Source organism: Vanellus vanellus (genome assembly GCF_965231255.1).
Source record: "Vanellus vanellus genome assembly, chromosome: 15".
Taxonomy (NCBI): Eukaryota; Metazoa; Chordata; class Aves; order Charadriiformes; family Charadriidae; genus Vanellus; species Vanellus vanellus.
In genome coordinates, this window is record NC_138920.1 from 3,029,625 (window position 1) to 3,042,838 (window position 13,214).

Consider the following 13,214-nt stretch of genomic DNA (forward strand, 5'->3'; position numbering starts at 1 on the left):
GCACTGCGTGCACCTCTGGGATGTGGGATGTGTCTTTCCTTGGACAAGCTGCATCTTCATGAGTGCCCATTTTGGGTTGGGTCGCTGGCTTCAGCAGCTCTGTCAGCTGTGTGTACAGCACCCTGAGCAGCGGTGCCCAAAGCTGTTCCCACGCAATTGTGTTGTGCTTGGGCATGCAGTAGTGTTGCTGGTAATGCTGAAGCTCTAGTGACTGCCTCCAGCACAGATTAGCCTGTATTAAGAACCACACTGTGCCCTGGTAAAGTCAGCAAAAACTAATGAAGCTTCCTGAGAGCTCATGCTGGCCCTTGAGCTGTGCAGGAAAACAACAGGGAGGCAGCGTGGTTCAGTGAGGGCTGGGTCTTGAATTTGAATTTATGTGACTATGGACCAGTTACCCTGGTCCGTATTAAAGACTGAGATACTTAAAAGCCATTTACTACGTGTTGTCCCCTGCCTGGCTTGCTGAATGAAGTCCAAACATCGTGGCTGAGTGTTCATTGTACAGGGCATGAGGAGAGCCAGGCATCTGAGCGCAATCCACATAGCTTGCATGCTGAGCAGGAAACTGACTGGAACTTGATGATGGATTATGTTAAGTATGTATGTGATCTGAAATTCCTTCTTCCTGAAGTTTAGCTGCCTGAGCTCAGGCTGCCCAGAGGTGCCCTATATGGGATCCCTCCCTGGGAATGATTAAGAGAGTTGAGCAGTGTCATGCTGATGAAAAGGCACTGGGAGAAGGGGAAGCTCTAGCTCTCTTTGTAGCAGCTAAGGAATTTGCTCAAAAAGTGGAATGTGGAATGGGTCTAGACAGCTCGCCAGGTCAGCCTGGGCATGGTACGTACTGTTGTGCAGGTTGTCCTCAGCATGCTCAGAGCTGTTCTATAGTTGCAAATGGTGCAGCACTGAAGGGGAGCTTTGATGTGGATGTGCAGTCCTGGCTTTATTCCAGCTACTCTGTGTACGAAACTCTTGTTCTTCCACAGGATTTAAAAGAAAGGAGTAGCACTGAAATTTGGGAAGCTCTTGCTGCTCCTGCTGGTTGCTGTAGCACAGTATGGCTGGCCTAGGCAGCAGCTGTGTACTTAAGCATTGCAAGGCTGCAGAACCCCAAATCAGTGTTGTATGAGATTCATTCAAGGAGGTACCTGCAGACATTTGGTTCCTCTAAGCATAAGTTATGGTTGTGCCTTTAAGATGTATGCTGTTGTGTTAGCTCCTTCCTTGTCCTGATTACCTGCATGTTAGTTTAGACTTTGACTTGAGTTTGGATTCAGCCCTGGTTCAACTGCTCTGCTGGAACTTTGGTGCCTGGGAGGGAGGAGTGAAACTGATGAAACCATACCCTGCACAATGAGGATGCAGCTCACTGCTGCATGATAATCTCGGTATCCCCTTTTTCATCTGGTTAACAAAGATAGAATAAATACTCCATGCCTCAGATTCTAAATTATAAAATTGTAATAAAAATGCATCCTCTTCATAAACAGTGATGTAAATATTAGGCTCTGAGCCCATCAGGTATGCCAGTTATTCTAGGGTCTATGCCTTTACACCAGCTGGTTTTACAGATCTGAGGATGCAGAGCTGAAATGACCTATGACTTGTATCAAGTGCTTGGAATGTAAACAGTGTATAGATACTCTGTATACTTTGAATTTCATGACACTTCCTGATGTCATCTGTACTGATAGGGAGGGAGCTTAGAAAAACCCATGGGAGGAGATACAGTGCTTAAGGTCATGAATTCAGTTTTCCTGTGCTCCTTCCAGGTGTGTTTTCACTGACAAGTGTTGGCTGTGTAGGCACAGATGAGGTGCTTCCCACTGCAGCCCTTACTTTGAAGTGTCAATTCTAGATAAAGTGGGATGAGTATCTGCAAACAGGCTGAAGGATTATGCCTTATTGCCCTCCCTCCTCAAGGTCTGTTACAAATAAGCGTGCAAATACCTACCAGTCAGCCCTGCAGGGAGCAGAGTGAGAACTCCTGTGTGACGCTGGGATGTGGTGGTTTCTGTGCCCACTGGGGAGCTGCAGTAGATATGCAGATACTTTTCAATGCAACTCAGCAACATGCTGTTGCTTTTCTAGGTGCCTGAGACTAGTTATGAAATCTGTGTGGAAAACGCTGAGCTCAGCTGGAAAAGCTTCCATGGCTGGAGCACAGAGTGGGAGTTGGGTGAGCATAATCTTGGAGGATGCCTGTTGATCGAGTGTACTGTTTCAGCTGCATTTCTGACTCTTCTGAGTGCCAGCAGGTGTGTTGCTGCATGTCCATATCCCTCAGTGGACACTTGCTAAGTGGCTGTTCTGAAAATCTGAACTTTATTGACCAAAACATTCTAAACCCACCCTACTGTGCACTTCCTGAAGATCTATAGCTGAATGTACGCTCTGGCTGTCTGGCAGCAGCTCTCTTGAGTAAGGAGATGGCTGAATATGTGGCACAGCTAAAGCTCCTTTGCGTTCTCTCCCAAAGTGATGTTATTTTCCCTGGCCTAGTCAGATACTTAGTTTTCACCTTAGCTTTGCAGAGCTACTGAAAAAGACAGGAATCTGCACTAATACGCCTTTCTGCTCTTGCTCCCTTTTTAACTTCTGTGTCTGGAAGAGAGTGCCTGATATCTCAGAACTTTGTTCAGCAAACAAAACTTGGGTTGTTTTCCAGGTACAATGGTCAAGCTGCAACATTTTCTCCACTCAGGACCATGCTGCAGCTGCTATTGCAAAAGCTGGTATTCCTGGTAAGTTTTCTGTGTTTTAATTTGACTCTGAGTTGGGGTGAGCTGCCTGCTTGAGCTAAATCAAACTGTGTACAAATCAAACTCTTCCGAACAAGCTTCAGGATAGAGATTGCTCGTCAGAAGCAGTGAGTGTTACAAAACAGGACATTTGATTCAAGCTGCATTGCATGAGACTGTGCACAGCACTCCTGACAATGGCTGGTGTTAGGCTATGAAAGAGCCTGGCTGTACGTTACCAGCTTTAAGCCTGGTCATTAAGATGACTGAATGGGTTGGGTAATTAAATGGATTGGTGTGTAGGTGTGCATAGATGGAGCTGTTTGGTGCTTTCCAGCAAGCTTGGTGCTAAATGGGGGTTGGGGAAAGGATGTTAACTGTGGCGTGCCCTGTTACAGTGACAGGGTCAATACTCAAGATATTTTCAGGCTAAACCTAGGCCAGCTGTGTTGCTGCCTAATATCCCTGAAGTGGTTTATCAGGATGCTGCTGTTTAGTTACTGTCACCTCCCAATAAAGAATGGTATGAATACAGTATGAATACATTAAGCTGTCTGCTGTGTTACTTGGCTTAAGGACATACAGTCCTCAATGGCTCGGTGTGGGGAGCTGCATGGCCTGAGCCTGGATGTTGCCTAAATTCTGATTTCTGGCAGCCTGGTTCTTTGCTTTGGGAGGTGTCTTGCATTTCTGTTATAATTAGCTATTGCCACAAGTCATTCTGCAGCTGTGGTCCATTCTAAGGTAACAGAAGAAAGTGATCCCTTCATCAGCAACTTTGACATTACTGGCTGCAGGCATCACCTCCTCTGCCTGTCCCTGGTGTGTGATGTCAAAGGACCAGGCAGGACTCTCTAGATCTGATGTTAGGATATTGCCTTTCCCACTGCTCTCAATACCCAAAACTCAACTGAAGAGCAGTTTACAGATGGAGTGTTTGTTTAAGTTTTTGACCTCTGCCCTTGGTATCCTCGTTTTGTGGAACTTGCTCTTTTTTGTTAATATTGCACTTCATATACTGAATTTATGAGACGTTGATGGAGTGCTGATCCTTTGGATACAGCATGAGATACTGATGCACACTTCTTCAGAAGGGGCGATTGCATGATTGGCTCTTTGTGGCTCAAGAGTTAGTTTTCTGTGTAAACAGTGAAAACATCACAATTTAGCCAAATATTAGGATATGTAAATCACATGCCTAATACATGTTTGAATGGCTGAGTACCACTGAGGCCAAAGTATAGCATGAAGCCAGTAGAAATGCCTGGAAAGGCAAAAATACTGTTAGTGGTTATAGCATGTTGCTGGTGGTAAATGTACATATATAGAAATATGTCCTAATAAGAGCAGACAAGGCATGGCAGCTTGGATTTCAGTGCTGTGCTAAAGACTAGAATTTGAACTCAAAGTTTCTGAAGAGTTTGTGGTCTGGTGCTTAGCTCGTGCCAAAGTCTAGTCCCTCTTTTCTGCTGTGCTAGAAAATGCTGGAGTTGTGTTTTCATTTGTCTGTATCAATATATCCAGTGGCTATTTCTAATTCCTGGTAATGTAGGGTGTATCAGGGGAGCAAGTGGGGTGTTGGGGATGTGAGTCTGCTTTAGTTTGCTTTGTTTTCTCTCTCTTAACAGGGAAGAAAAATAAGGAGAGCAGCTATGTCTCAAAATTTTGACCAATTTTGTGGACTGGAACAGAAGGCAAAGTGATTTCACTTCTGCTAATTCTGAGATCTTTTCTTCAATGCAGATGTCTTTTCTGGCCTGCAGGCACAGATAATCATCTGTCTGTTGGCTCTGCTACTGAGAGCTGCTGATGAAATCTGCCTTTGGCTGCTTTACTACATGCTGAGTAAGAAGCTGCCTAATTGTGTGTGTTTGTTCCCCTGTAGTGTTTGCCTGGAAAGGGGAGACTGACGAGGAATATTTGTGGTGCATCGAGCAGACGCTATACTTCAAGGATGGGCAGCCCCTCAACATGATTTTGGATGATGGTGGAGATCTTACCAACCTGGTTCATACCAAATACCCACAGCTCTTGAAAGGTGACTTGCTTTTGGTTTTGTCGGGCACAGTTCTGCCTAGGAGGCTGTTTAGGCAGTCTGTTTCTGTGGGAATTCCCTGCTTGTGTAAAAGGGGTGGGGGAAGAGGGACAGGCATGTGCGAACAGGCTATGAATGAGTCTATGAAAACTGCTTACAGTCAAAGACCGGAATCTCTTACCTGCAGGAGCTGTTTCCGTTTCTGCTCTGTAGTATCTAAACTACAGTGGCGTGTCCTTCTGTCTGTCCTTCACAGTGCCCATTACCTGAGAATGACCAGTGGTACTGCTGACTTGCCAAAAGATTCATGTAAATGGGCCGTGTTTTAGAATTGTTTAATGTCAGCTTGCAATTAATATTTTTAACATTCATGCTTTTTCTTCCCCATCCTCTTAGCGCACCTCTGGATGAAATCGTGATAACCTGTAGCCTTTCTTGGAAAGGGAACAGTTTTCTACCTTATATAAACTACATGGCATTAACTCATCCAGTTTATGTCAGCGAAGATGCTGATGGAGTCAGGGTTGGGACTTTTGCTTTGTTGACTTCTTACCTTCAGTGTAAGTTAGTAAAACTGAAAATGGATCAGTGTGGTGTTGCTAGAACATGTTTATGTAAAAAGATTTATTTGAAGGGAATTTGGCATGCCCTGCATTAGCAGGCTGATCTGTGACTGACAGGTATGACACATTCTCCTTACCTTTGCCAGCATCCATCATCTGTGCTGCTGCACACTGCAGGTGCCCGATGTTGCCAAGGGGCATGTTTGATCTGGGATGTGAAGAAAATTGGGTGGTGATATGGAGTGGAAACTAAACTGATACGGTGGGGCATGCTGATGTTCATTCTTGGTCCGTAGAGGTGAGGTTGCTGTAAAAGCCTGCTGGATCAGCTCTCCTCTGACTCCTCTACTGCTTTAAGAGGAAGCTATGGGGAATAAACCTGGAGGTGCCAGGGCATGGATAGGGCTGTGTGATGGGAGGAGTCTGGGGCTGCTCCCCATCCATGTGCTCATGCGGGTAGGGGCACAAGGAAGAGAGGAAGCTTATTCTGTGTGACAGGCCTCACTTTCTCCTTCATCCTCAACCCGATATCATAAGCAATCCAACAGTCAACATCTTTGTGTTATTTAACTGTAATGAGTGGTTTTCATTGGTGTCTGCTCAGCCATGCTGGAATCCCCTCAAAGGTCTCTTGCTTCCTACATTGCCTCTGTCTGATGCTCATGACCTCTCACTTTCCTGCCATTTGATGCCAAGGAGTACCACAACTGATCATGCCTCCCTGTCTTCCTGGCATTGCCAGAGGCCAAAAAATGCATTTTCTATGTTCATACTCTGTTTTGCAGGGTTGTTTCCTGACCATGCATGCCCAACACCTCGGTTCATGTCCCTGCTCCTGGGGTCCTTGTGCTGAGCTCCTCTCACGCTTCCAGCCCTCCTGTTGTAGTCTTCTTTCTCCCCTTTGCTCCCTCTTACCTGTCTTGTGCTCCTGGTGTAGTACAGTGCAGCAGGGCAATGGCTGTTGTACTGTCTCCTGTCTTCGTATCCATTGATACAATGCATCCCTGCTGCCTGGAGTTGCTACTGAAGTTCATAGGAATGGTGCTTCCACTGCGTTTTTAAAGAGTCTGGGCAGGATGTCAACATTTCCCTTGCCAAAATGTGTGCGCTATCTGCACTGACCGTAGTTGAAAAGCCTCCTTGCAGCAGGTCAGTGAGCTAATTAAGACTGATTTCTGTGGAGGGTGACAGAACTTGACCTGTTTTATCTTGCAGTCCATTGCTCCTTGGAAACAGCAAAGCTTCCAAATGGGACCCACTGAGTAGAGTCTTGATCTCATTTAACTGATCTCTGTGCTTAGCCCTTTGCTGCAAAGACTGCTTAAATGAAGCTGTGTAGCATCCATATATTTTTTTTTTTTGGTGTGACTTCAAGTTGACAAAGGCTAATAGGTCCTCAGGGCTTGTGGTGATACTTGACCTTTTTGAGGGGGAGAGTTAGGACAGGAGTAACGTAGCATAGCATGCACACTGTGTGGAAAGACAGGCTTGTGAGCGCAGGAGACGTTTCAGCATGCAGCATCTGAAAGTGCCATTTGCCATTTAAAGGCTGGACAAGTTTTCTGGGCTAATTTCAAAGGGAGCTTTCCATGCTTCAGCTGCTTCTAATTTAAGTAGAAGTTAGTTTGTTGCAGGGGAGGTTGGACTAGGTGACCTTTAAAGGTCCTTTCCAACCCAAACTATTCTATGATTCTACAATTCTGTAATTCAGTCCTGGTGTGCGGCTAACCACTGAAAGCAGGACTCATTCAGGTCCACTTCAGCTAGGAGATGTGTTAAATAGCTGCGTGGAAGTGCTCAGCGAGGAGCTGAGCAGGAGAAAGTCATCTGAACTCACACAAGGGGGGGGTCTCTGGCATCTGTGCAGAAGACTACTGTTGGGAAAGGATGGAGACGATTAGATCATTTGTGATCCGTTAATGCAGACTCATTGATCAGGTAAGAAATAGAGGGGAGCAAAGCAGGTCAGAGTGTTTAGTAAGGCTTTTTCAATTTAATTTGGGCTTTTCCTTGCTGTAGACCCTTTGGTGTTCTCCAGTTGCTTAAGTCACTCAGGCATTGGAATTGAGTGGTGTGGGCAGCACTTCTTTTCGCAGAGTTGCAAAGGGCAGCTAGAAATGTCACCTGGGGGCAGTGGGCAGGTGGCCTTCAGGGAAGGGAAGCTGCTGGTGTACGTGATGTGAGGTTGGCTTAGTGCAGTTTTAAAGACAGCCTGCTAAGGTTAGAAATCTCAGCCTGGAGAGCTTTTGAAGGATGACAAGCATGTCTCCTGGTTGCCAGATAGACCAGAAGAGGGAGGGCAGGTGTGAACTGGAGACTTCTGCTATGACACCCCCCCCCCCCCCCCCCCCCCCCCATGGATTTCCTTCACAAGGGAATGGTTGTACTTGATCTGGGCAGTTGTGCTAGAAAATCGATATTTTTGGGATACTTACTGCAGATGCTGTGTTTCACTGTGCAGCAGGTGATGTTCTTTAAACTGGCCTGTCCCCTCCAGGCAAGCCCAAAATATGCTAAAGCCTGAACTTGTTCTCTCTGCAGGGAACCATGTGGGGAGTGTGGTTCCCAAAGGCTCTGTGTGAGGTCTGTGATGAGATGGACCTCTGTGGGCACAAACCTGGTGCACGGTCTGGAGAATAAATCTTATGAGGAGTGGCTGAGGGACTTGTGGTTGTTTAGTCTGAAGAAAAGGAGGCTGAGGCGAGACCTTACTGTTCTCTACAACTACCTGAAAGGAGGTTGTAGAGAGGTGTGTGTTGGTGACTTCTCACGAGTTACAACCGACAGAAGAAGAGGAAATGGCATCAAGTTGTGCCAGGGGAGGTTTAGGTTAGACATTAGGAAAAACTTCTACACTGAAAGGGTTACCAAAGACTGGCACAGGCTGCCCGGGGAAGTGGTTGAATCGCCATCCTTGGGTGTATTTAAAAGCCGTGTAGATATGGTGCTCAGGGACATGGTTTAGAAGTGGGCCTGGAACAGTTAGGTAACAGTTGGACTTGATGATCTTAAAGGTCTTTTCCAGCCATAATGATTCTGTGAACTGGCCTAATCAAGCTCTATTTCCTTCTAGTGTTGGTCTCGTTTCCTTCAGTGACACAGTGCCAGTGCTTCTACCTGGTGGTCTGGGAGGTGAAAGGGAAGTCTGAGGCTCCATTGAGACTTTGGTACAAATTCTGGATTGAAAACAGCTTTGAATTGCACTCGGAGACTTAAAAATAAGTTGTAATGGTTTTAAACTGAAAGAGGGTAGAATCAGATGTCTAAAAGAGGGGAGGTTTTTAGATTAAGTATTAGGAAGAAATTTTTCCCTGTGAGGGTGGTGAGCCCCTGGCGCAGGGTGCCCCGAGGAGCTGTGGCTGCCCCATCCCTGGAGGTGTTCAAGGCCGGGTTGGACGGGGCTTGGAGCAACCTGGGCTGGGGGGAGGTGTCCCTGCCCAGGGCAGGGGGTGGCACTGGATGATCCTCAAGGTCCCTTCCCACCCAAACCCTCCCATGATCCAGTGGCTCCCCCGCGGCGCTAGAGGGCGGTGTTGCGCCGCGCAACGCGGGCGGGGGGCGCGCGGAGCTCGCGGCGGGGCACGTGTCGGCCAGCTGCAGGCCGCGGGGGGCGCGCGGCGGACAGCCCCGCCCCGGGGCGGCGCCCTCGGCTGTGAGGAGGACTCCAACCGGCTTTGTTCTTCCGCGCTCAACTGAGCTCTGGGACAAATTTGGGATTCCCTTTCGACACCCCAGCGGGGTGACCGGAGCCCCCCTGGGTGCCTGGTGGCTGTCACCGGGGCTCTTGATCCAGCAGGGCGGATGAAACCCAAAGGGTCGGGTCAAAGCACGTGCCTGCCTTCTCCCGGGATGCACAGCAAGCACCCCTGGGTGCCCAGGGGGTGCAGGTACCTGCTAGGGACCTGTGTCCAGGAGATATGGCACCCCTGGGTGCCCAGGGGGTGCAGGTACCTGCTAGGGACCTGTGTCCAGGAGATATGGCACCCCTGGGTGCCCAGGGGGTGCAGGTACCTGCTAGGAAGTCCTGCCCAGGAGGCATGGTGCCCACAGGGTGCAGGTACCTGCTGAGGAACCTTGCCCAGGAGGCATGGCACCTTTGGGTGCCCAGAGGGTGCAGGTACCTGCTGAGGAACCTTGCCCAGGAGGCATGGCACCCTTGGGTGCCGAGGGGGTGCAGGTACCTGCTGAGGAACCTTGCCCAGGAGACATGGCACCCTTGGGTGCCCAGAGGGTGCAGGTACCTGCTGAGGAACCTTTCCCAGGAGGCATGGCACCCTTGGGTGCCCAGAGGGTGCAGGTACCTGCTGAGGAACATTTCCCAGGAGATATAGCACCCTTGGGTGCCCAGAGGGTGCAGGTACCTGCTGAGGAACCTTGCCCAGGAGGCATGGCACCCTTGGGTGCCCAGAGGGTGCAGGTACCTGCTGAGGAACCTTGCCCAGGAGGCATGGCACCCTTGGGTGCCCAGAGGGTGCAGGTACCTGCTGAGGAACCTTGCCCAGGAGGCATGGCACCCTTGGGTGCCGAGGGGGTGCAGGTACCTGCTGAGGAACCTTGCCCAGGAGGCATGGCACCCTTGGGTGCCCAGAGGGTGCAGGTACCTGCTGAGGAACCTTTCCCAGGAGACATGGCACCCTTGGGTGCCCAGAGGGTGCAGGTACCTGCTGAGGAACCTTTCCCAGGAGACATAGCACCCTTGGGTGCCCAGAGGGTGCAGGTACCTGCTGAGGAACCTTGCCCAGGAGGCATGGCACCCTTGGGTGCCCAGAGGGTGCAGGTACCTGCTGAGGAACCTTGCCCAGGAGGCATGGCACCCTTGGGTGCCCAGAGGGTGCAGGTACCTGCTGAGGAACCTTTCCCAGGAGGCATGGCACCCTTGGGTGCCCAGAGGGTGCAGGTACCTGCTGAGGAACCTTGCCCAGGAGGCATGGCACCCTTGGGTGCCGAGGGGGTGCAGGTACCTGCTAGGGACCTGTGCCTGGGAGGTACGGCACCCCTAGGTGCCTGGAGGGTGCAGGTACCTGTGGATCTGAAACACCTGCTTTGGCCTTCCTGCCCTCCGGTGCTCTTTTAGTGTCCTGGTGCAGCCTCAAGGAGCCTCCTTGGAGCCTGCAGGCCCCTCGGGTAGCTGACCTCTTTGCTTGTCCTCTGTGGGCAAAGGCAGCTGCTCAGCTGGAGGTGCTGATGTTTGCTTTGTTCCTGTTCCCACCATGGGCTGTGCTGCTGCTCCCAGTGGTGATGACCACTCTGTGTGCTGTTCAGAGAGGTGATTCTCCAGTTATTCATCCTGTCCTGTAAACTTCTCGTGGGTCTTGGTGGCTGGGGAGGTGGTGATGCTTGGACACTTCTCTCTCACCCAGAATTAATGGGCTAGATAAATAATTTGGGGGAGTTTTGTTGGGGTGGTTGTTGTTGTTTGTTGCTACTTGCCCATCCCTAAAGTAATACTGGCTACAGGGGAGATGCGTGGGCTGTGGTTGAGGACCCCTGCCATTGCCGCTGGCTGCTGGTCTTGGGCTAGTCCTTCGGCGCCTCTGCTTTTGCTGTTTGTGAAGTAGGAAGGCTAATGTTCGCCTCTTTGAAGTGCTAGGAGGGCTGTGTATAGAGTGTGGATAAAAAATGTACGTAGCAATTGGGAGTGATTGTATGTTACACAACGAGGGAGAGGAATTCAGAAAAATGACATGAAAAGGAGCACTATTCCTGTCTGTTCATGTGCACTCACATAGCATAACCTGGGCTGTCACCTGCTTCATCAGTGAAAGAGCCTGAACAGAACAATACGAATGTGTATTTCTCAGGTTTTCTATCAAAATGACTGTAAAATTCTTTTGCTTACAAGCATCCTTTCAATATTATTCTAAGGTCAATGTGAGAGGTCACTTGCCTGGAGGGGCAATATCTTCTCTGCATAAGTCTTTGGTGTATGTAGAACATTGTTTTCATATTTTCTCTTTTCTTGTGAATCTGAATTAGCTCCAAGTGCCACATGGATCTCTATAGAGATGTTGCTTTTGTTGGTGGTTTCATCATGATTTAACAGAATTCCTCTATTTTCCCCCAGTAGTTCATACTTCAACAAGATAATTGTTTTGCAGTATGCCTCCAGTCCTTAAAAGACAAATGTAATTACCATATCCTCTGCAGTGGAAGTTCAGCCAGACTGGATAGTTTAGTTTTGGATTTATTGTGATGGTAATATATTGTGTACCACTTTGTGCAGATAGGCTTTTTAAGTAATTGGGTATTATCAATGAGGTATTATTGAAACATTAGAGAGGAGGGTTAATCCAGAAGTCGTGCAGTGATGCTGCTTCTGAACAACTGGCTGCTGTTGAAAGGTCCACAAAAAGTCAGGCCCCTTAAAGCAGGGGGTGCCTTTACAGCTTTGGCCTTTCAGTGTAACGTGGAGCCAGGTAACCCCATGACAGTTCCTGCATTATCAGGATCTTAGTTTATTATATGATGTTGGTGTTTCTAGACAGTCCCCATCTTTGGTCTCTTCCTCCTGGACTGTTTTCAAACAAGGATATATTTGAAATAATGTTTTTTAATTGTGCTAGTAATGCCTGTGAAACTTCAGCTTCGTGTAGCTAGTATCCAGGTTTTGGGGGTGTGTGTCAGCTGTTTAATCAGAGCTGAAGATGATCACAACAGGAGGATTGAGAATTGTGAACTGTCTTTTTTTTTTTTTTTTTTTTAACTTTTTTCAGTTGATTCAAGTGCTTTAAATTTAACTGTGGTTACCTAGTATCATCTCCTTTCAAGCCACCTTGCAAGAATGGACGAGGGTGTAGAAACATCACTGAGGTTAACATCTTACCCTTTCTGCAGAAGATTTTTTTTTGATCATTTTGTGAGAAAATAGAGTGGGGTCTTTCCTGGTTCCCTGGTCAAGAGTTGGTGCCTTCCATGTCCTGTTCTTTTAATGTGGGGGAAGAAATTGGTTTGAAGTTTCAAACTAGCGTTTGAGGATCCAAATGAGGCTTCTTATATCTTCCTTGCTTCCTGCAAAGGGTTTGTTTAACTTAGACCTCTGGAAGATGCTCCCAGCACCTGGATGCATTGGTTTGCAGCAGCATTAAGTCCAGCTAAGTTGAATCCTTTTACTCTCCCCACAGGAATTAGAGGTATTTCAGAAGAGACAACCACCGGAGTTCACAACCTATACAAGATGAAGGCCAATGGGACCCTGAAAGTGCCAGCTATCAACGTTAACGATTCTGTCACCAAGGTAGTGCAGCTAGGGCTCTTCTGCTGTGTTCTGCTATCTGACCAGTTTGGTGTTGGGATGTTGTCATTCCCACGCAAGTATTCCTCTTGCTGAACTGTTCTTGACGTGGTATTGAACAGATTTTCACCGTATCCTTGAAGTGACCCCATGGTGTCTCTAATGGGGCATGCCATTGTAAATACCCTGTTTTCAGAACATCAAGGTCGGTGTTCTTTTTGTATGTGAGAACATGCATTCTTCTGCATTTTAATAATGTGAAAACACCTTTGGAAGCTATGGCTCCTGGGGAACAGTCAGTTCCTGTGGCAAGGGGCATGTCCTTGCTCTGAGTAGCTTAAAGCCCACAGGCAGGTGGCAGGTACCAGCTGGAAAAGAGTGTGACCTACATGAGCTTGTGGCTGGTAAAGGTCAGTTGATCTGACAAGGCATTTCTGTGAGCAGCAGTTGCGGAGGATAGGGCAGGAGGAATTTATTCCCTCCTTAGCTGTATTACTGCTTCCTGAGACAAATCCTTGGTGGATTGAGAGATGAGGGGGAATAATGTTTAAAGGGTGCTGATGCTTTTTGGATGCAGATGAATTATAGTTGGAATTTCAGGTGTACTTAATGTTTATGCATCTAGATGTTTTTTAAATCTA

At 48.1% G+C, this 13,214-nt stretch overlaps 1 protein-coding gene across 1 annotated transcript in view; it reads left to right on the plus strand.

Annotated features, from left to right (window-relative positions):
• Positions 1–13,214, plus strand: part of AHCY (adenosylhomocysteinase) — a gene marked incomplete at its 5' end in the record, with an annotated part of 29,894 nt that overhangs the window by 2,223 nt on the left and 14,457 nt on the right. The window contains 3 exons of the mRNA XM_082491093.1: positions 2,672–2,747; positions 4,630–4,782; positions 12,464–12,576. Of these exons, the coding sequence (XP_082347219.1) occupies positions 2,672–2,747; positions 4,630–4,782; positions 12,464–12,576 (342 nt within the window). The remainder of the gene's footprint in view (positions 1–2,671; positions 2,748–4,629; positions 4,783–12,463; positions 12,577–13,214) is intronic.